Source organism: Parus major, chromosome 1 (genome assembly GCF_001522545.3).
Source record: "Parus major isolate Abel chromosome 1, Parus_major1.1, whole genome shotgun sequence".
Classification (NCBI taxonomy): domain Eukaryota; kingdom Metazoa; phylum Chordata; class Aves; order Passeriformes; family Paridae; genus Parus; species Parus major.
In genome coordinates this window covers 62,414,783-62,438,919 of record NC_031768.1, presented here as the reverse complement: position 1 = coordinate 62,438,919, position 24,137 = coordinate 62,414,783, and the positions used below count along the sequence as shown (strand labels likewise).

At 40.3% G+C, this 24,137-nt stretch overlaps 1 protein-coding gene across 4 annotated transcripts in view; it reads right to left on the bottom strand.

The window, feature by feature from the left end:
- Nucleotides 1-23,522, bottom strand: part of RNASEH2B (ribonuclease H2 subunit B) — a 42,152-nt gene extending 18,630 nt beyond the window's left edge. For 3 of the 4 annotated variants that reach the window (XM_015638480.2, XM_015638461.1, XM_033514932.1), the window contains exons 1-5: nt 23,416-23,522; nt 12,394-12,465; nt 9,365-9,472; nt 7,033-7,109; nt 4,358-4,478 (exon numbers count right to left, since the gene is read on the bottom strand). In XM_015638480.2, the coding sequence (XP_015493966.1) occupies nt 4,358-4,478; nt 7,033-7,109; nt 9,365-9,472; nt 12,394-12,465; nt 23,416-23,467 (430 nt within the window). In that variant the 5' untranslated portion in view covers nt 23,468-23,522. The remainder of the gene's footprint in view (nt 1-4,357; nt 4,479-7,032; nt 7,110-9,364; nt 9,473-12,393; nt 12,466-23,415) is intronic. The other variant, XM_015638470.1, reaches the window with a different exon arrangement.
- Nucleotides 23,523-24,137: the final 615 nt, after the last annotated feature.

The following is a 24,137-nucleotide window of genomic DNA, read 5'->3' as shown; positions in this document are numbered from 1 at the left end:
TAAAACTGGTCTGAGACATCTGGAAAGATTGGGTTTGAGAAATACAGATGGAATATAAGTGGTTCTACAATTAAATAATATGTTCAGTGATCGGGTAATCGCTATGTAGACTTGGAAGTTTCCCTGATGTATTGTTGAGCAAACTGCCTAAAGCACATTTTAAAATCCATTTTCTCAGTGTTTTCCATAACTCTGAAACTTATATGGCCCCTTTTTTCCTACCTTCTGGGAATACAAGCTTGGCAATCTTATTTAGTTATTCTAATCAGGTAAGTTTTCTTGGCTCTTCATGTTAATCACATCAGACAAGATCACAGTGCAGCTTTTGCCTTGCAAAATGAAACAAAGAGTAACACTCTGGAACTGAAATTCATAACCCTTCTCTACTGTACATTCAATCCAATGTCAGAATTTATTAGCAAACAACCTGCCTCACCCATAGCCTTAGTGAGCTGTAACACACCCTTTCCACAACTACTAAAGCAGGTAATTCAGAATTTAATTCAGCTAAATGAATTTTCAGTGCCCTTCAAGAATGAGGCCAGGGAAGGTGGATTTTCTGCTAATTCAGTAAGCGTAAACTGTGAGTGCTCTGGGGTAAGAATTTGTTAGACAGATGTTAAATGTCTTAAGGCTAAATGAAGAGTGAAATAATGATGTTGTGAAGTTCTGTCAAGCAGAACAGAGCTGCAGAAGCCCTAACACAACTGATATTTCTTACCCTAATGCTTTACTCCTTAAATGAGAAAGGCTACAAAATGGACAACAGGTCTTAAGAGCCAGAAAAGAGTGAGTACCTGAAGTCATAATGCTGGTATTTTTTACAAGCAATAAAAGACATGAGAATATGAAACACATAGAAGTGGATTAAACAGAAAGGTGATGTGTGCATGACAGGCAAGCAGGTGCCAATGGGTTTGTTGCATAACAGTACTCTTGGTGTTCTAAAAAAAGAAAGAAATCCTAAGAACAACTGTAACCCAATCCAAACCTGAGCAAGAAAAGAAGTAGCACATACATGCAGGTACATGCCTGGGAAAATCCAAGAACATCACATAAAGCTGATGTGTGCATGTGTGTACAGCTTTCATGACAAAAGATTGTTCACCTTGCAATTCAAAACAAAACCCAGGAAGTGAACACACCTTTAAAAGCTAATATAAATTGCTGGAAAAATGACACAAACTTATAAGTATACATAATATATTACCTAAAATGGAAAAAAAAACAGGCAGTGAAGCATCTTCACTACTGTCTAGCATAATACAGTTAATGGGAGGATGCTCTGATGGATAACAACTGCAAATACAGTATCAGAATGGGTACGGAAGTTAGATCAAGACACAAGATCTTTTCTATAGCAAATATTTTTTTTGTTTTGGGAACATAAATACTGCCCAAAGGCTATATTGTTGTTTGGAGGAAGTTGCTCCTTCAAAAAAATAATCCAGACCTTACCATAAATTCCTATGAAGATTTAGGTTTGACAGCCAAAAGGATGTGGCACCATTTTTCACCTTCTCAGATGGATGACCAACCTGACCTGCATCATGACAATGTGATCCACTTAGTGGATGAGGGAATGGCTGTGGATGTTGTCTATCCAGACTTCTGGAAAGCATTTGATACTGTCTCTCACAGCACTGTCCTACAGAAGCTGGCAGTTCATGGCTTGCACAGGCGCACTCTTCACTGGGTGAAAGCCAGTCTGGATGGCCAGGCACAGAGAATCGTGTTACATCCAGTTGGCAGCCAGCCACTAATGGTGATCCCAAGGCCAATTCTTTATCCAATACCTTTATCAAAGATCTGGACAGGGGGAATGAGTGCACCTTCAGTCAGCTCACAGATGAGAGCAAGCTGGGCAGGGGTGTGGATCTGCTGCAGGGTAGGAAGGCTCTGCAGAGGGATCTGGAAAGATTTGATTGATGACCTAAGACTGAATGGCATGAGGTTCAACATGGACAAATGTCAGCTTTTGCACTTGGGTCAACAAACAACAAACCTCTGCAACACTGCAGGCTGGAGGCAGGGGCTGAGAAGCTGCTCAGCAGAAAGGAATCTGGGAAAGGAAAGGCATCTGAAACAGTGGCTGGACGTGAGCCAGCAGTGTGCCCAGGTGGCCAAGGAGGCCAATGCACCCTTGGCCTCCTATCAGCAATGGTGTGGCCAGCAGGAGCAGGGCAGGGATTGTCCCTGTCAGCACTGGTGAGACCACACCTCAAATCCTGTGTTCAGTTCTGAGCCCCTCACTACAAGGACACTGAGGGGTAGGAGTGTGTCCAGAGAAGGGCAACTGGGGAAGGGTCTGGAGCACAAGTCTGATGAGGAGCAGCTGAAGGTGCTGGGGGTGTTTCCTCTCAGTGAGGCTCAGGGGGGACATTATTGCTCTCTACACCTAACAGAAACAGAAAGGAGTTGCATTAAAGTGGGAGTCAGTCTCTCTTGCTATGTCTGAAGTGAAAGGACAAAAGGAAAAGGCCTTAAGTTCCACCAGGAGACCTTCACATTAGATGTTAGAAAAATGTGTTCACTGAAAGAGTGGTCAGGCCTTGGAATAAAGTGCCCAGGTCAGTGGTGGAATCACAGTCTCTGGAAGCATTCAAGAGGAGTCTGGATGTGGTACTTGGAAATATGGTTTAGGAGTGATTATGGTAGTGCTAGATTGACACTTGGACTAGACCATTTTGAAGGTTTCTTCCAGCCTTGATTATTGTGTCATTCTGTACACAGAAGTTTAATAGGTCTTCTCTCACCCTGGCCACTTATCACATGTTAGACAAGTTCTAGGACACAGCAATTGCCTGAAAGCTTAAAAATACTTTTTAATGGAAATACCTGTCACTCCATGAGAAGGCAAAAAGGGTTTTGCACTTCAGATGCATCTGTCCTAAAGAAGCCTTCTCAGAAGTCAGAACTCACCCAAAGAAAAAGATGGTTTGGTCCAAATTATACAAAATGTAACTAAATGTTTCTGTAGGTTCTTTTGGAAATGCAGGAGGAATAGCAATATTACTTCACAATTATGTGTTTATGGAAGCACACAATTCCAACTACCCCAGTCCCAAACAAAATGTGACAACAGCCTTGCTGCCTAGATTTTGTGCTCCCTCATGAGAGTGAGCACTTTCAACAGAAACATGTCCTGCCCTGAAGTTCAAATGCAACTTGCCTACCTTACTGCACGTGTACCGTATCAAGCCCAAAACACTTGAACTTGTGCACCTAACTTCCAACTTCTGCCCCACACAAACACCTTAATGTTCTATGCAGCTAGGAGGAGGTGTGATCTCTTAATTAGCAGACTTTATTTTTTCATCACCTTTCCTTAAGCCACTTTCCAATTATCTGCAGATCGTCATAGTATTTCTTCTCATTTGTTCTTTTCTCTTTAACCTCAACTCCTTGGAGAAGCTCTAGTGCATAAGACTCAGACAACTAACTAGTTTTGCACTTGGTGGTGCAAAAGATTCCTGTATGTTCTCCTGTAGATCTCCATGTGCATGTAGGAAAATCTCCATTCCGTATCATGGAGTTAGCAAGCCTAAGTAGAATGCTGTTTAAAGGACTGAAAATAAAAACTGAGGTCTTGCACATTTTGCATACCTGCAAACCTGCAAAAATAATGTCATGTTCCTGTCCCTTCCCTAGAAAGCATATATTGTCCTCAAATAAAATGAAAGCCCCCACACCAAAGGGAATTCTGAGCAAAGGTTGAGGAAACTATGTACGGAATTGATAGCCTGCTAACTTTCCATTTGAGTTTTCTCATATACTTACGCATCCAAATCAATTCCTGTATTTTAAAACAATTAAGTCTTTAAGCTTAAACCCACAACACTAAATTATGCAAAGCCAGAAAACTTGTATTCTCCTTTCTCAGCAGCACACTCATTCTTCTCCAGATTTTTTTCAACTTTTTGTTTCAATGCTTTGTGACAAAGGATGAAAAAAAGTAAAATGGACCACTTCCATGCCAGACTATCTTACACCAAATAAAGAATTTAGAGAGAAGTAAAATTCTGATCCAAGTCAAAGAGAGTTCACAACATATACAATGATGTCAAGAAGCCAGCTCTGATTGGTTTATCATTTTTATGACAGCTAGCAACAAGAGTGCGTGAGTTTTTCAGAGCTGCAGCAGATAGTCTGAGATCCACACATTTCTGTTCACAAGACTGCAATGACAAGCTCTAAGCTTAAGCTTCTGTTTTTAAAGTACAGCTGTGTCCAGCACTTTGGTTGCTTGGTAAAGCAAAAAAAAAAAAAAGTATTTAAATCTATATTGTAATGAGGTGACACTAACAAATTGAGGCTTTTTTTTTTTTTCCTCCCTCCTCCCATCCCTTTTTTTCACCTTTTTCCTCTGTTACGTGCTGTATGTACTGTTTAACATCTGCACACTTCAGCAGCAATGGGCAGCTAGGGTATTCTGGGTCTAGCACAACTTGATCAAGTGGCTGGAACTTTCCTTGCTGCTGAAAATACATCAAAGGGATTACAAAAGCATTACTAAAATGTTAAGACACATATAATACACACTACACATATGTATATAAATATATATGCATGCAATGGCCATAGTTTTAAAATAAAGGATTTAAAGAAGATCGTATTTTGAATGGTAACACATGACACGTTCAGAAACTGATTACAAAGCAAGCTATAAATATTTATTTCAGACCAGTAAATACCTGCAAAATGCTGAACTCTTCAAACACTGCACTTAAAAGGCCAAATTTAAAACAACACAGGGAGAAACTAATGTGAAGTACAGCGGGATTTTTTGGAAGATGACATAAGACACAGCAGTCAGTGTGTGCCAATAGTGTTTTAGACCAAAACCTGTTGGATTAAATCCAGTGTCATAACTTCCATTCAAATTTTGCTTTTCCTTCCACAAAGATAAATCTCAAAGGAGAAGGGCAGCTTCTGGAACACAGTATTAACCTTTCACCTCCGCAAAGTCAATTCCAGTTTGGCCAGAGTAGGGAAATAAAGTGATTTTGGCACAACTTAAATAGCCCCACACATGACAGAACCATCAAACAAATTTTGCCATTGCCAAACAATGCATAATCATTCAGCATGGTTTGGCACAACTGGCAACTTTCCCTTTGGAAAGATCCTTTAGTGCATCAGTACAAAGACTGTATGAGCTTCTCATGCTTAGAGAGTGTGCAGTCTCTGAAGCCAAGGCTGAACTCATTATATGGGTCAGCATGAAAAAACCCACTTGGGGTACACTGCTTTCACTATTAATTAATTCTCTTGCTAGACACTCAGAGGGCTTAATAAAAGTAACCATCTATTGTTAAATCACAATAAGAACAAGAAAAAAATCCCAAACAAACACACAAAAAGCAGAACAAAGAAAGTATTTAGAGGGTGCTTTCTCCTTAAAAGGGAAAAGACACAATAGCAAAATGAAGTGGCAAAAAGAAGTTAGGAGACACAAAAATAAAATTGCAGTAAGCTCTCCTTATAGAAAACTTACCTGCTTGTGTCCCAAAGCAAGACAGCTGCATTTACATCATGCATGGGCACAGAGCCCAAGCCAAGAAAGGCGCTGTACAGGAGATGGCTCTGCTCAGAGACACACCAAGCAATCCTGCATCACACTATCAAAATCAAAGGATAGTGCAAAGGATGATTCTATGATATCCAGTGATATCCACTAGTTCAAGCTGGAAGTGACTGTGCTGCATTCAGGCTAACCTTGACACAAGACTAGAATACGTTGACTTAGGCAAGGTGCTGCAGGAATGCATTTGCCCTTTTTTAGGACCCAAAACAGCTCTGTGCATTTATCTGGCATCATGCCTGGTCTAGAAAACCAGAAAACAATGTACCAAAAAAGTGAAGGGCAGCGCATGACTTCCCATGCACAAGAAGAGCAGCAGCATCTGTCCTTTACTCAGGCTACCTCAACACCCCTCCACATAGAGAGGAGATTTACTACTTCCCTAATTTAAGTTTGATATAAAGCTTTCAGAGGGATGATGAATTCAGAGTGTCGTGCCCAGGGAACAAGCTGAACTACCTGTGGAATGAATGACCTCTTCTGATGGACCATCCTGACCACAGAAATACAGAATACATCTGTACACCCTATACCTCAAATAATTAAACAATCATAACAGAACAGTAAGCTACTATTACAAAGGTATAGGAAGACTTTATATCTTCACCATAAAAAACACCTGCTCTCCTGCATTCTCCACATGCAGTCTAAAGCAGAAAATAGCAAGCAACCTTGTAGAAATTCTTTTAGAGCAAAAACTCTTAGGATGCATAAAGTGAAACCAATGTCTCCACAAAACAAAACAAACAAGCAAAAAACAACAATAAAAAATTCAACATTTCCATTTTATTTTGTGCCCCTTTTTTCTCAGGCTGCTTATAAAAAAAAATATCAGTAAATTTGCCTATGACTTTTGATATACTTCAGATATTTAGGTGAGGTTTTGCAACACCCAAGATAAATCAATGAAGCCATTTTTTAATTACTCAACTCTTGGATAGTCAGTCATCCCATTGCTGCTCATGGCATGGCATCTCTACAAATGTTGTTTCCTTTCAAGTTCAAACTGGCACAGAAATGTTCCTCCTTCCTCCTCCATAATACCCAAATTTTTCTTTCTTTTTCCCTTTCCCAAAATAACCATTTTACTGATGTCTCAGAAAGGGCACTAGTTTGTTTTGATCTGGTGACATGTCAGCATTTTAAATTCAATAGTTCTGGGACAGACTCTCAGAAACAGACAAAAGAGATTCTCTTCTCTTGAAAAAGAAGGTGATTAGTGCTTGTTGAGATTGAAAGCTGACACTTGTAACATAATTTACCAACCAAAAAACTTGATCCAAACAAAAATACTTCAATGTATTAAAGTAATTCTGCTTTAAATGCAAATTAGATTTCCATTATTATGGAAGCTACTCTTTGTAAAATTAACATAACTTCTGCAGAACTGAAGTCAGAAATAATGTTTTCTCCTGAGAGTCCCAGAGAAAATAATAAAGCAGGCTTACCTCTTTGTCTGCCTTTATGAGGTAGTAAAGTATCAGAAATAAGGGGTCCATTGGTGTAACAAACAGGAGGCGCCCATCTAGGTGACAGACATTCAAAAGTAAGCTTACACAACATATTAACTTTTTGGGTCTTTAGGATATTTTTTAGGAGTGTGAATATTTTTTTTTAAATAAGTATACCAATATCTCAATAAAACAAACAGAAAAATTCTATTTGTTATTTTATATTAAAAAATACAGAAATAACTCAATTCTCTACCCTGTCAAACCAAAGCACAAGCTCTACTTCAGGACTTCTGCTTCATGTACTCTGAGTTTTGCATTTTTCTGGACTGTATTAAAACCAGCAAAATTGAAGCTGCCATCTATTGGCAGATTTGGGGGCAACAGAAATTGGTTTGGGATACCAGAGATACTCAGCAATACTCCACCTCTAACACTAGGCAAAGCAACACTGTGCTGGCAGAAGATATAGGCAGGACAAGAAAGAATTTCAAGGGCTAATTAAGTGAGAGCTGTCTTCATCTGTAAAGAGAGAATCTGATGCAGTCTCCTAATGGAACAAAATAAACTTAGATCAGAAAACATGGCTCAGTGTGTTGCATTCAAGGTTACACACAAAGGAAGAACATGGTCTCCCATTGAAACAGACACCTCTGCCCATCTGGAGTTCATTGCAGGACAATGGCTTAGTCAGGCTTTTTGTATAACTGCAGATAATTGGAAACAATGTAACATCAAGGAAATTCACTAATGAGACCAAATAATTGATGACAATTTGACAGCAATTAGCAAACCAAAAGCAAATAAATGTATTTTTTTTTGTTTTAAATCACATGATTAAGATAATTAAAGCAAAGGAAATCCTATTATGATGTCCCTAAAACTAACAAAAGATCATGTGGGAAGAATGTGGTTTGGGCAAAGCTGATATCTGACCTACCATGTGTATTAACGACATGATGCTCTCTGTGAGGCAAAGCAAGCATCAGGACTACTTACAAACACAAAAGCTTTGAAATTGAAATTGGAAGGAAAACCCACTAGCCACTTTCTCAAAGCTTCCATTTAAATGCTTTTCACTGAACCTCTAGGGTTATTTTTGGTGGTTCTAAAGATTCAGACTCACTGGAGGTATATGAAGACCTGTGTCCTTCTCTGCAGATAACCAGACAATTTGTTTTAACTGCAAACACACAGATTTTTTGGTGTTGCTCTTCTCCTCACTGTTACAGAGATACAGCAGCCCTAACATTCAGGAGCAATTTTTCCACTGTCTTTTTTAAAGAAAACTGAGGGCATGATTTCTTAAGGCAAGAGTTTCCCAAGGGCCAAAATAAAGGTTAGAAAGGGAGAGAGAACACAACATGGACATAATTGGGAGCAGGGAGCAGACCCAGTCTGTTGGCTCACCCCCAAGACAGAGCAAGGAAAAGCTCAGAGACATACTGCTTGCACTGCTTTATGTGCCTGCAGAGGATGTTTAAAAGTTAGCACACACTTTGGGATATTACCGTTAAAGAAGGCGTATGTCTGGAAGGGTTGCTTTTATTTATTACTATAAATGGACTTTTCTCTAATGAAAAGGAATAAAATAAATATACCTTAATCTCCTGAATTAATACTTATGGACATGTTGGTCTGTGGCATGCTGGCAGAGAAACACTGCTACATTAACATCCTTACTGAAAAGGGATTGTGAAAGCTGTCACAAGCAAGTTACACAAGTTTCCTCCTCATTTTCAGACAGGTAAGCAGGGTCAGAGAATGTCCAGGATAGTACAGATCAGCTCCTTTCAGAGAGAACACTGAAATGGCAGCTTTGGACAGCAGGCCTCTCCTAAGAACCCAGCACTTAGGCTGGGGACTGCAGAGGTAATTTAAAGACCGTACACTCCAGTGCTTGGAGCTCTAACACACCACTTTGCTCGGCTAGCTAAGGCCTTCCAGCCTTTTATTTTCCTTCCCATAGGATAATACATATTAACTTACACAGAGGACTTGCTGGTGTGATTGACAAGGAAAGCTAACTATTTTATGGCACTTCAGTTTGAACACAATTGAATTACTTACCCCTCCTTCCCCCTTCAAAAAATGACAAATGAACATCTGTCTAATTGAGGCTGCCAAAGGCAACCTTTTAAAGAGAAATGACAAAGCCCTCAGCCCTGGTTAAATCCATATGGTAAATGATTTTATCAGAAGGTGGGGATAGGATGCAGCATGTCCCAAACAACTAGGAAAAACACCTGTAAATTTACTAGAAGAGAGAGGAAAGGTCTGTGTACAAACATCAGTTAAAGATGGGGGAAAGACACATTATCCAGCTCACCTTGTTGAACAGTCTGACCTATAAACCAGGAACGACGTTCCTCGTGAAAAGCTTTTACTTCAAACAGCTGCTGTGCACCACTATTGAATAAGTAAAGGGTTGCTTCCCCTGTTGAAAAGAAATCTGGTTTGTGTTTGTAAGCTTTCAGAAAAATCAAAAGAATACCCAATATGTTTGAAGAATGTGCCTTATATACATACAGACACACAAACATACACACAGTCTACATAAACTCACTACAAAGAGAGCTCAGACAAAACCCACTATTATATACAGATGTTCATTTACCAGCTCTATAAACGAAACTGAATTTGAATCAATAAATAAGATGTGTGAATAGTTCATCTTACAACACAAAGCCTTTGATCCAAGCCCAAATCAAAATCACTCAAGAAATCAGCTTTTTTCTGCAGTGAAGGGGGAAGATGGAAAACAAGACAATTCCCTCTCCTTCCATCATGTTTGTCTTGAGGATATCATACTCTGCATTAGGGGAACAAAAGCCTCAAACCTTTAAAGGACAATTTGAAATATTCTTTTTTTTGTGCACCAAAATGGATTGTGATGACTCTGTATGGGTAGACATATAAAGTAAACAAGGAAGCTAGAAGAAGTTGGTTTGAAGTGTCCATCAGAACCTTAATAGTTGGGAAAGGAAAAGGAAAGCTTTATTTTAGGTCATCCCATAACACAGCTCTGCCATTTCACATTAGTTTTGGGTTACAATGAAAGGAGGACAAACACATTGCAAATAGGACTGGCATTTTCCATATCTGAAATGGAAAGATTCCACAGCTACAGAAGGGGCCAGCTTGTAGTAGTCAGCTGAATCTGTTGGCTGGACTGCTTCTATCTTGGTTATCAATCCATCTTCAAGAAACAAGAGCAACTACAGCAAGACTGTCCTGCTCAGAGCACATAAATTGCAAAGCTGCAGTGACTTGCAGGTCATGGGCTGGCTCAGAGAAGCCTCAGTGTAAGCCCTCAAAGCTGACATCAGCACTGCTCTTCTCAGTCTGCAGACACCCCCAGACATCCCCAGGTGCAGAGGGAGGTCAGCAAAAATGGGAAGACATGTGAATTCCAAAAAATTACTGATAATGCATTTTTTTCCCCCTTTATCCAAAAGGCTGACCAGATGTTTAACCTCACTTAAGGATATAATTTCAGTACTCCAATAATTTTACTTTTGGGTAGGGGAGGAGAAGAGCAACAAGTAGTCATAAGGGGGAGCAGAGGTTTCAATCATTACCATGTGCACCCTCAACAAGGGTCTACACCACATCAAACTACTCATAGAAGTGCTGACTGAACAACTTAAGACTCCTACCAGTGAGTGTGCTAGCCAAATCCGGTGGTGAGCTATGAAATCTTGGGAAGAGGACCCTTCTTATTAACTAAGTAGAGCTCCTTAATTTATGTCATTATGCTAAAAGGACAGCCACCACAGGTTTCCTACAGTATTGTTAGACAGGAACTCCAGAGGATGGAGGGAGAACCTGGAAAACTTTGCTCACAACTTCACCAATGCTTCTTGTAGTACTTCCGAACTGTAATCTGATCCTACTTCATAGTCTTTGTAAGGGATATAAATTTTCTCCTTTTTACCTGTCTATATAAAAGACAAAGCATACTTTTATTTAATAAAGTGGTTAGCATGAATTCTATAGTGTGCTGAGTCCTTCAGTGCCTACTTATACAGTATCAGGCATCAACAATTCACCTGTTAGACCCAAAGGTAAGGAAAATACATTAATAGTGTGTTCTCAATTCTTTCATTTTCAGACTTTGTATTTATAACAGGCTACATAACTGAAAGTCAATGCAGGCCTATAAATAAGGTCCTGTAAATTCTAAAGGAACACACCCAAGCAATCAGTACACATCAGGATTTCCCCGGAAAACTTTTCCAAGATCCCTGATTCTACAAGGTAAACATCTCTTTTTACACAAAGAAAACCAAATTAACATCTATGCTTTAAAAAACATAACAAACTACAAAGCCAATATGCTACACCAGGCAATAATAACACAGGTGGAAAATAGATGTGGTTTTACATTCTCACTGTAAATGTGAGCAATCAAAAAACAGGTAACATGATGAGTAAATGACTTTACATTCTGTATTATTATTTTTGACAATTTTCCTCTTTCAAGAACAAGTATGGTTCCTATACTGCGACACTAAAATGCATCTGAAGACTCAGTTACACACATATATTTTAATACATATAAATACAAGCAGTCAATTTCAGTCCAAAACCATAAAACTTTAATCTATAGAAAAGAAACGAGCTTAGGCAAAGAAAAAAAAACAAAGACCCAGCATGAAAATGTTTTTCAAATGGAGTATTAACCCTAATAAAGGCTTACTGCAAGTTTCTGCTGCAGTATCACATATTCCAATTATTAATTAATCATAGCATAATTACAAACCCTTGACAAAAAGAATAATCTGACAACAAGAAAGTAATTGTGGAATGGTGGTGTCATTGTATTGTCTGCATTTTCTGGTCTTTCCAATGTATTTTGAATTCAAAGTGCCTCATGCTCTGTTAAGGAGAAAAGAGACACCATGATCTGGGCCAGGAAAAGAAAATTAGATTTAAAAATTAAAAGACCTAAAAAGCTTGGTAAGTACAACTGAATCATTTCTTCTAACTCTATTTATTTTATAGCATAAGATGAATGCTAAGAAGCCTAAATTTGGATTTAAAAAAAAAAGCTTGGACTCAACACCCAACCCTGTAAGCTCCCCAAAACTAATGCACTTAAAAATAGAACTTAAATTACACCCCTTTTTTGTGCTGCCAATATTCCTGATGAATAAACAGTTCAACCAATTAAAATTATAAAAGAAATCCTAAATGTTTGCACAGCATTAAACATCTGGCATAACCAGCAGTATCTTTGGCACTTAAGACTTTTACCTATCATCATTATTTCAGCTTTGCGAAATATGAATCTTTTGGTGGTGGAGAATATCAACCAGAATTTTATCAGGCTGATGTCACAGTTCCAGAACTTGCCTGTGCTTGGGTTGCGCAGTTTTGTAAACAAGGGTTCGCTGTCAGGTGACTTAGGGGGGTCAATAGCAGCCTCTGTAGGGGGAGAGAGAAAAGTTATCAACATGTAAATTGTGAAGCATTTCACATCTGCTTCTCCAAGACATTCAGAATTAATTGGATTGACACTTTTGAAAACACACACACACATCTGCCTAAAAATTATATGCCTCAGCCCAAATTCATCCTACCTGATCAAGACACTTAAATTATGATTCCAGACTTCCTGGCACTCTCTATCTGTCACAGGAAAGATATGCACCTGGGGATGATTTAGATTTTGAAAACCACTTCCCCCTAGAGAGCCTTCAGGCAAGAGAGCTCCTAAATTTGACATCCCAGTTAAGTAAGATGAACTGATATGCTGCCCTGATTAGTCACAAAGACAATAAGAATGCTTTGGTTAGTTAGGCCAAGCACAACATGGACACTAAAGAAGTGCAAAAGGTAAAATATGGGAAGAAAACTATCCTTTAAAGCTTTCACAAAGTCAGATTATGCAGGAATCAGCCTATTCTAGTTTTTACTTCTGTGGAAAACAAGCACACTTATTTATCTGCTATATATAAACTTGAAAAATAAAGCCTGCATTTCATTCCTTCCACAAGACAAAGAAGCTGAGAGAATGCAGCACCTCTGGTTGAAGCCCCTTACAGTTATTCTTTTTCCTGCATCTTCGAACAAACAGAAAATAAAAAGCAGAGCCATAGAAGTACAATTTTTTCTGTGAAACTGAAAAAAGAAGGAAACAGCTACCACAAGGATGCTGACTCAAGTACAAAAAAACACATGTATAAGTATCCCCAGTTAATTATACTCTAGCCAAGTTCTCTTTGTAGGGAAAGTCTAACTTATATTTATGAAAACAACTTCCCACATCTCAGTAAAGAGCACCATGACAGCATCATCTTTCTTAGCCTGCACACTGCCAGTTCTGCCCCAATTCTTTTCATACAGGCATTCATCAGAGCAAGGAAAATTACTAAAACATTTCACATATAATGAGTATCCAGACCCCAGAGAGTGCACTGACAGACATCAGGCTGATGTTTGTGTTACGGTGCTGCTGAGGAAAGCAGAGGAGCAGTAGAGGCAGACTGCACGATTATTCACAGGAACAGAAGTGCCACATTGTCCTTCCCCTTTCAGTAACATCCAGCAGGTTTGGGAAGACAGAGCTGGCACAATTGTTTGCCAAACAGGGAAGTAGAAACAACCAAAAGTACCTGTCCTCCTCCCTGACTGAAAGCTCCAACATATCTGAAAAGGACAAGTGGACTTCTTACACTTGGCTGTTCACAAACACCTCATGGGCAAAAAAAAAATAAAATAAAAAAAATAGGTCAATCTTCATATCTACTCCTTGTTATTCAGTTGTGTCATCAACAAAAGGCGCCCAGATAAAGACACACACAGGACACAAAAAACAACTGTGTTTAGTGATAAATGTGTTGGAGGGTAATAATCCTCAGAGTTGTTTTGAGAATTTAAAGTAATTTTCTTCCCCTCCAATACTCAACTGAGTCTTCAGGTGGCTTGAAAAAGGGCTTCAAAAAGTTTCAATATAAGTTGAGGGCTTTTAAAGGAAAAAGTCCGTATTTGCTAGCCAGACTTCCTTTATATGCTGATACATAAACACATGGTTGTCAAGCTACATTTGCCCTGGCAAAGACGACTTTCCAATTTCTAGAGCTGTGTATATTTCAATTCTTGACCACAGTTTAACATTAGTGTATTTTTTGTTACTTTTTAAAACACTGAAGTGATTAATGATAGTGAAAGAAACACACTGCATGTGTTTACTTTGATGTGTTTCACATGAACATGTTAAAATATACACAGTAAATGTGAGTTTCAAAATTTAAAACAAAAAGCAAAACAAAAAAAAACCCCAAAGGAACTTTCAGCGCTCACTTGCTCTGCTTTCTTCATGCATAGATTGATGAACACTGGGAATGAGTCCAGCTGAGCCTGAAGTTGCATCTTGTCAGCGATTAAGTCAACAATCCTTCCTAACTTTTTGCTGTTTTTAATGACATTTGCATCTTTACTGGGTTGAGACGTTCTCTTCCTAACCTGCTAGTAACACACTGAATTTATCCGTCTCCACTAAACCTAAGGAGCATAACAAACCCAAGGGACACGGTGTCCCTTGTCTTCCTCATCAATCCTCTACCTTCCCAACCCAGATAACCACCCTCCTTCATCTGGGCCTGCCCCATGCTATCCCAGGCTCAGCACCCTCTACTCTGGCCCTCTGCCCCTGCCAGGAGCTCCTCCCCATGCAAAGAGCAGCACAGCTCTGCCCACGGAGTTCTTTGGTGCTGCTCAGGCTCCAAGGGGCTCACCACTGCACAGAGGGCAGCAGGGACCAAACCCTAACACACTGTCCGAGTTGCAGGCTGCTGTCCCAGTATCTCATGGCGTTGGAATCAGACTCACTATGTCACACTCTCCACACAGCTGCCACGGAAAATAGTTTGCCTGAAGGGACATGCAGACACAAAGGGAGAAGGGAAGGACTGGGAAAAGGCAAAAGCAGTTTCTTTGAGCTTCTTTAACGTTCAGTTGCCTCAAAATGTAGGCAATATTCCACTCCATTTCCAAGGGCATCTGAAGTATATTTTTGTTATAGATTGGCTTTACTATATGTCAAGTTGGCAGACAAAAAAAAGAGGCAATTGGGAGAATGCCTGCTTGGAAAACTGGATGCAGTATTAATATGGCCTTAAGGGCAAAGAAGGCCCTATTTATCTGAATTTAAATACTTCATGACTAGGAAAATGCTGAGCAAGGGATTTTTGATGTTAGGTGTCCAAACCTAACTTATTTGTGTTCTGGACTTTAGCCAGGAAAGGTAACTGGATTTCTTTAATGCCATTACATTTATCAGTCCTTGTATTTCAGCAAGGATCTCTTACAGCTAAGTAAACACAGACTTCTTAGAAAGCAGTACTATAGCCATTTTCTAGCAAAACTGAGAGCTAAGGTAGGTCGGGATTTTTATATTTTTTTCAATTTTAAGGTTCACCTCCAGCTTTAAGAAATCACCTCCCGGGAAAGAAACAGAAAAAAAATAACGTTACAGGAAGAGCTGTTTTGTTAAATTCTAAACGAAAACATCAGATGATCGCCACCATGCTTATTATAACAGTTCCTATAACTCAGCCCTGAGAAACTTGTTCTTCTACAAGAATACCTTGGGGACAGAGGTAAGAGCTTTCTGCCCAGTACACTCTCTACCAACAGTGACTCACAGTCAGGTCAGCTTACTAACACGTGTCATTAGTGATTTTCTCCTAGGACAACATACACTACAATGATATAAAAAACTGATAGAAGGGTACAGAGGGGCTCAATCAATCCTGTCTCAAGGAGGCATCTCAGCCAGCATGTCACTCTTTAAACTGCCTGGGAAGACAGAAGGCAGACACTTCCAGGAGGCAGCTGAAGAAAAGGAGAAAAGATTATTGTATTTCATGGAGGTCAGACATACAACCAGGCAAATTCTATAAAATACATCCACACAATGAAGTGAAAATGAACCAGCTTTCAAAGGATTTCTGGCAATAATTTCTTCCACAATGAATAGATATGAGGCACTAATGAATCTAGTCATTAAAACAAAAGAGCCTTACCTGGTACAGCAACATAAATAAATTGAAAAACAATGTAAAACTCCCACTAAGAGCTATGAAACTGTTGTGGATGATGCAAAGTCTATTCACCTTCTTTTTTTAAAAAATACTTATAGAATACTATATATGACAGACTAATATCAAGTTATATGGAATTCCTATGCAAAAAGCTGCCAGCCAAGCAAGCAAAAGGGCTGTAAATATCTGTCAAATGTGTAAGAGGAAAAAACCCTCTGAGAGCACGAATTTCCCAACCACTACCACCCTGCAAAGAAAAAGGACTATTTAAGTCTGGAAATATAAAGTTAAGATTACATTTAAAAACAGATATTAAACCATACGTCACCTACACAAGTCTTTTCCATTCCCTTCTTAACTTCTAAGTGTGCATGAAAGGTGTGTCAGATGGAGACATTATGATGGAGCCCATTAAATAGACATTTTATGGAAGACTTTAAACTATGTAGCCTAAGGGTACAGATAGGTTAGATCTAATAAACATTTTATTTGTGTTCTTTTAAGAATCTCAACCCTCAAGAAAATGGCTTTAATTCAGTGTCCATGCCCTTTGTTGTGCAGCATGCCCTAAAAAAAGCCCAGTGAAAAAATAATTGATAAATCCAATACTTTGTATCACCCAAATTTTTGGAAATTTTTCTAAGTTACAAGGTAATTAGCTGCAAGCTTAATAAATGAATTCAGGTATGTACAGACTGAGGATACAGTTTCATAAATGGCTTCAAATGACCAAAGATCACAGGTCATAGAAAAGCACACAGAAAAGTTCTGGGGTCCCCAACTTGGTTCCCTTCTTATTTTGCATCTCTGCTGGTTTTTTCCACCAAAACTAGCAATCTCATGGCCCCACAGGAAGTCTGCTCAGTTCACTCATCCAGCTGAGAAGTAACCGGCCACAATGAAGAAGTAAACAACTTTCAATCCTATCAGTAAGCTCAATGGAACAAAAGGCAGAACCCACGGCAGGAGCAAGACGGTGTAGAATATATCCTACTCCACATGTGACACAGGTGTCTGACCAGTGCACATGAATTACAAAACCAGATCATATATGAATTTACAGAGCTGGGAAATCAGGACATGAGCCACAGATCTACACTGTTGCTTCCTTGGCTCACAGTACTCAGGGGAGCACTGAACAGATCGCAGCTCGATTCACCTCTGCAAACGGCCAATATTTTGCAGGTGCTTACAGAGAGGGTACGGGTTTGTATTTGCTCACACTTTAGTTTTGGAAATAATCTTAGCTGTTATTCACTTATATAAAATTGATGTTACCTCACCACCTTACTCCTTCTTTGACTGTACATAGTACTCGCTTCAGTACGGGGACTTTTGCCATAACTATTGTGAAAGAGAATGATTATCAGTTTGGTAATCATGACATTTATTATTTGGTGCCCCAAGGAAACACTGTTCGATGTGACATAATTTAGAACATTCTGCAATAAAACACAGTATCTAAAATGGCACCGTTTTCTATCTTGACCACAATTTCAAAAAGAAATGTGACTTGACAGTTTGAATGGTCTTTTGCTCTGGGACACAGCTGGGCAGTACAGCTAAATTTTAAGACGTAAGCCTGAGAGCATCTTTTGGCTTCCCCTTATGCTGGCACAATTCACTTCTTAGCCAAAAAAAAACTTGTTCATGGACTCACTAGCAGCAATGGACAGTACTAATTCATCCATTACTGGAGTCTAGATGCTTGGCAGAACGTGCAGAGTTTCAGCTGAATAAAGGGGAGGTCACTCTTGAGAAGTTCAAGAACTGGTTATCACTTGAAAGGATAAAAACTACAGACTTCCCTTCTCAATATTTATAGGGTCAGCACTGGTGCAGCTGTATTACTGGCTGAATCAGCCCTATTCCCATATGCAGAGAGGCCTAAGTTGGCATAAGTTGGTCTCTTCCAAGCCAGATGGCAGAAAGCAGAAGTGGGAGATGGTGTTACACATTAAAACATCTCTTTTCAGTTATTTTATTTGCTATGCTTCCTTCTGGCTCCTTAGCTTGCCAGTTATATCTGCTTTATTCACAGCAGAGCTCAGTATGCCTTTTAGGAGATGACATGTAAAAAAAAGTGCAAATTACCTGCAGGCAAAAGGCTTTGTTCAGGAGATGCAAATGCCAGTTTAGGGGGAGGTTTAGTAAAATATGCCCACAGAGTGCTAACTTCCTAAATTAAGCATGTTCACATCCCCTTTATTAAAAAGGTAGATAAATAAGTGCACATATTTCATATAGGCTTTCTGATGTTTTGACACAGCTGTTAAAAAAAAATACACATTTGTTTATTGCAAACGTTATTTCCAAGTTCTTTACCTAGATTATTCTGGAAAGTATTAATGTTCAATTATTCTGCTCAATTTTGACGCTCACTACAATTTTTTATTCAAGCACCCTAACACCCCAGCAGCAGTGTGATCTATTTTGTAGCAGATAAATTTAATTTTTTTAAACACTAAATGAAAGCTTGTATCAAAGTGCAAGGATGGAAAAAAAAATTATGCAAAACCTGTCTACTTCTGTTTTTAAAGCAAACTACTTTCACAAATTAAGTATTCCACAGCTTCTTTGGCTATGATGCCTTCTCTCACTATGACCCAAAATTTTCAACTCAAATACTTCCTCGGTTACTGCTTGGAGACAAAAGTTCCTTAGTCTCAACTGAAAGGATGGAGGATTAATTTAATGCGTGCTGATGCCCCATGGTTTGGCATCACAGTCCATTTATTTCTGCCTCCATTTGACTTTTGGCATATACAAGATTTGTTCAAACAATTTGCCAAGTCTAATGTGAAACTGCTCCTTTTATTTTTGAATAAGTAATTCCTAAAAATAATAGGATTGTTAAACTTCCCTCCCCCATTGCAACCCTTCCAGTTCTATTCATATGGCAGTTCCCATAAAACAATAAAAGAGCTAATCAATTTACTGTTTAAGAAAACAGCAGACTGAAAAAATGTGCTCAGCTAAACTTGTCTAGCTCAGAAAAATAAAGGTTGAGAATAATTTTCAGCACGCAGCTAACCCCTACTTATTTTCCTAACACAGACAAAGGCAGAACATATTAAATACATCAGTCTTAACTTTCGGTGTAGAATGGAACACCAGACTTAGAAAACTGCCTTCAATTCCTGACCTCTTTGCTAAAACCAGTGAAGGATATAAATAGTTCCAGTTCTGACATAACACCTATCCTTGAGGAATACTGAAAAAGAGACTGTCCTTCACACCAATCCTGTTAAGCAGCTAGCGTGATTTTGGTAAGACCTGTTTGAAGCCATTACATAAGAATGTTTATTTGTTACACAGAGCCCAGATCACATCTATGTCGGACACAGTGACTTTACCACAGTATTTGAGAGATTTCCAATGCTCTGCCTTTAGATTTAGACAGCACTAAAATTAAAAATCTTTTGCCTTAGATAGCCCTAAAATACTGCTGGGTCTCAGCAGTACTTCTCAGTCTAGAAAATAACTTCTAGCTCTTATGATTTTCAGAGAACACATAAAAAACGGTATTTCCATGGGCCCAGCTCAAAAGGCAGGTAGAAATTTCCTACACACACATTAAAAAGTAGCAGGATTTTTAATTTTTTTTTTTTTTTTTTTAAAGGACATGGATACTCTGTAAATACAGCAGAATCTGCTCCATTAAAGTACATCATTAGTAACTTTGTAGCCGTGAGAGAGCCAAGGTTTAATCCCCAGGAGCTACTACTTTTCTCTTGTACCTGTTCAGTAGCTAGACCAACAACAGAAAGGCAGTACAGGAATTTCTACATTCTCAGGGATAAAGAATTTGGATACATGGGTAATGTAACAGCCTTGATTATCCAATGACCACTAGAAATGCAGGAAAGCACTATCTGGAAACTTAGCCATCTGCCAATGAAGCCCGTGTGGTCCTTCAGGACTCGTTAGCACTTTGGTGTCTCTACCATGATTCCTACAGAACTCCAGATTCGGGAGGTCTTCTTAACCATCGACGTCAACTACTCTGCACAAAGCAAGCTCAGATCCAGATTTCCAGCCAAGCTAATAAAATCCCCTGGAACATGGAGCACAGCACAGAAACACCCAAGTGGGTCTACACAGAGCCAGCTTGGTCCACCAGGACTTATTAGTTCAGACACTGTCTGAAAGCAGCTGCACTGCAAAGCTGGTTCTGGAAACAGCAGAGATGTGTTAACATGGCACAGCACTTGAACTAATAAACTGCTAGCTCTGAGCCTAGCCTGCCCCAGGCTAAATCTGGTGCTTGTATATCCACTGTGCAGTTACTGTTTCAAACCCAGCATGCACAGCTCTACTGCTTCCAGCACAACCAAGTTTTCTGTCCTTTCACCTTCCTCCACAACCAATACCTCCATCTGTTTGTTCACTCTTTTCTCCTGGCCACTCACATCCATTCCTCAGCTTTTCACTATACATCCCCAATAAGGCTGCAGAATGTGTATCAGCAGCTTCCAGCCTTCCTGGAGTGACTGGCATGCTTACCACCCGCTTCTCATCCTGCCTGAGCAGCACTTCCTAAGTCCTCTCCCACCACTTCCCTCTTTGTCCTGTCCTTGGTGGTTCAATCCCTAACCAAGGAACCACTACGCTTATAAAAGGAAAACAAAAATATTGTATTCCCACGTCAAACTGTCCTGTCTTTCTGGAAAAAAAAAAAAAAAAAAAAAAAAAAAAAAAAAAAAAAGCAAGTATCAACAGAAACACAAGACCTCTCACAAGGCCAACGGCAAGCTTGGTAAATTTGTACATAAGAAATACCTTTTTATCTAAAGGTAAAATTTGATATCTCACCCTGAAGTTGCTTAGCAGTCAGCTCAGATATTACAGTTATGACTGAGGCTCTCCCTTTCCTACTTGGACTTCCCTTTGTGTGATTCTCCCATGCCAAACAGCCCAAGTGCCTTGGTGTGGCAGAAGGGCTGGTGAGGGCAAAGACTGCCTGTTAGTCCTGCTTCCCCTCCCCACCTTCACCCTTCTCTACAAACCATGCAAAGTAACTGCTGAGCATATGGTTTGTAGCTCTGTCCTGTGATGTGCAGGCATGAGAGGACCACTAACTACCAAACTTTTACAGTACTGGAAACATGACAAAATTAATCACTTGCTACAGAAAGTGACAGGCTGTCCCTCTAAAAACAGTTCACACCACTGGTAAAAAATCCACTCTGACTGCATTCCTCTAGCCAGAATCATGACTTCAACAAAGAACATGCGCAGTTCTACCTGACAGAAGAGATTCCTTGTTTCTGAACTGTTTCTAGAACACTGAAACCAATATAAAAACTATGAAACAGAAATAAAACTAAAATTTGTCTTCTCAGTCATCACACATGCTCTGAATGGCAGAGCAGCAATTTATTGTCCGTGCAATATAACAGCATATAAATGTGTACTTAAAGAAGGAAATTAGTAGTAATTTCATAACCTTCAATACCAAAGCAGACAAGCTTTTTTTGGTAGACTCAGGAACAAATGGCACTGAACTCACATCCAGAAACAGATCCTGTACTTACTTGCACCAGTTGGTTTTACGTATGTGTGTATCATTATGCCATACAGGTATTATGAAGATAGAGATTGTCATATGAATAGAACTTTACTGTCAAAGGACATTTTTGTTCTAAATCCAACTGCAACCATCTTAATTCCAGAAAATAATCAGGTTTTCCTACTACACATTCAGCTGAGCAGCCAATGAAAAATTTCTGAGATTCATTCAACAGCGCAGTTATGAAATGCAAAATTCTGAAAGGTGGTAACACATGAACTTAATAAAGCTTTTCTGAAAATAATGCTAAAACAAAACTAAAATCATGAAATGTTTTGTTTGGTTGGCAAGTCTCATCAGCTGTGGAGTTCTGAATTTATCAGCCACAGACTTTTTAAAAAATCACTATGTGCTTTGAAGTTCAACTAAGGCTTAATAAACTTTCTTACAGGTCTGGAGTACTATATAAATTTTGTCAGAGCTGTGCTGGCATAGCTGGTAATACAAACTGTCTGGCTTCATGAAAGTTACAAGCTCTGGCTCCAATCCTGCAAACACTTACTGAAGAATTTAACTTACTGCACAGAACTGACTACTCATGCATAAGCTAAGCATATTTGTAAATATTTGCACAGTATGGACATCTGTTGGCATAGCCAGTCATCTGATACAAGATTCAGCTTTAAATCCTAGTCTGCGTAGAGTCAATATTAAAAAAAGGAATTCCTCACTTTATAAATTCCTTTCTTAGGCATCAAACATGTCATGTACCAAAGGGTGGAACCAAAAAATTGAAACTAGAGGAAGAGAGGAATCAGTGAAATCATAACAACTGGTTCTGTTTCTTATGTAACTAGAGAAGCCTGGTTTCTTACGGGCACAACTCATTAATTGAGCTCCTGCCTTATTTTCAACTTTTGCTGAACGAAGCTCTTGCTATACCTTTCCTTCAGTGGTGCTATTTACAGTGTTTCTCACATCATCATAGGCAAAGCTCAGAAAATTACTCCAAAGAACTCCTCCTTTTTATCAGGTTTGGTTATTAACGCTTTTCAGTTATGGGTGAGCTAAGAAATACAGTACAAAGTTGGCCCACAGCTAATCATGGAAGTTGCATTTCCTTAAAAACCAAACTAGAAAAAGACAGTAATGTCTCCTTCCTCTTATGTTGTGGCATTTGAACACGTCCTGTTTCGCTCATCAATAGCAAAACATTTTGTGATGTTTGTTTACAGCTGGTACTAGGCAGAAATACATGTAAAGGAGAAAAAGCATCCTCCCACTGATTCAGAGCAGCATTGGAGAGAGAAAGCCTCCACAGCACAGTGGATATCACAACTGCAGAGCTGCCATGTGGAGCTCTGCTGCTTCAGAATAAAGAGCTGAGATCTCCCTCTGGCCTAGGTCTGAAGTCTGTTTGACAGCTGTGGCTTAGGGACTAAACAGTTTCCTTCAAAAAATGCAGGAAGGGACTGAGGGGATGGAGGCCAGGCGGGCCGCCAGCTCCGGGGAGAGGACAGCGAGACCCCACCAGGGACATGGGTGGCAAGAGCCCTTGGCAAAGCCCTAATGACACGCGTAAATTAAACGCACTGATCCAGCGCGGGAAACGGGATCCCCGGAGAGGGGAGGGCGGGCGCCGTGAGGGGCCTCGTTCGAGGCCGTGTCCCAAAGCGGCCTCAGCACACCGGGCCGGGGCCGGGGCACGCAGCAGCCCCGCCACCTGCCCCGGTCCCCGGGGACGAGAGCCCGCCTCCTGCCCCACCGGCCTGCGGGGCGGCAGAGCCGCCCGTCCGCGGAGCGACCCCGCCGGGTTACCTGGGGCAATGAGCACCCACTGCGCGGGCTGCCCGCTCCGTGCGCCCCGCATGCTCCCAGCGCCCCGCGATCGAGCCGCTCCCGCTCCCGCCGCGGCAACATGGCGGGCGGGGCGGGCCGGGAAGGGGCCGGGCGGCAGCGGGGCGCGGCCATGGCTCGGCCGGCTCCGCCTCTTCCTCTGCCCGGAAAGCACCGAGCGGGCGGCAGTTGAGCCGCTCCTCTCCCCCGCCCCGACGGGGGAACGGAGCGCCCGGGCTCCGAAGGAGCGACAGAAGTGACAGGGTCCGCAAGCAATCAGAAAGTTGTATTACTGAATTGCACACTTAACGTGGAAGTAGTTTTGTTTAGTCCTTGACCTACTGTGTAAGCACACGGCGGTGGGTTTGGATATAGGGGTAGGGCGAATGGGAAGAGAGAAAGTAAGAGGTGAGTTAAAGGGGGACAGAGAGAAAGAGAGAGAGGAAGAAAAAGGAAAGGAGAGGGGAAAAGAGATCACCACTCCTGACTGCAGCATTGATCCAGCTCATGGTCCTAGGGGCCGCTGCCCAGGCTTGGGAGGGGTACCTTTTTGTAGGTAGGTTTTCTCCATCCTGAAAACAGGTTTCTCACTTTCCATGTAAGTTAGTTACCAAGTGCAGTCCGACCTTTCAGTTCTTTCTGGAAATGGGTCGTGGGGCTTCAGTGGGCTTGATACTTCTTTACAATCCATGCCTGCTTCCTGG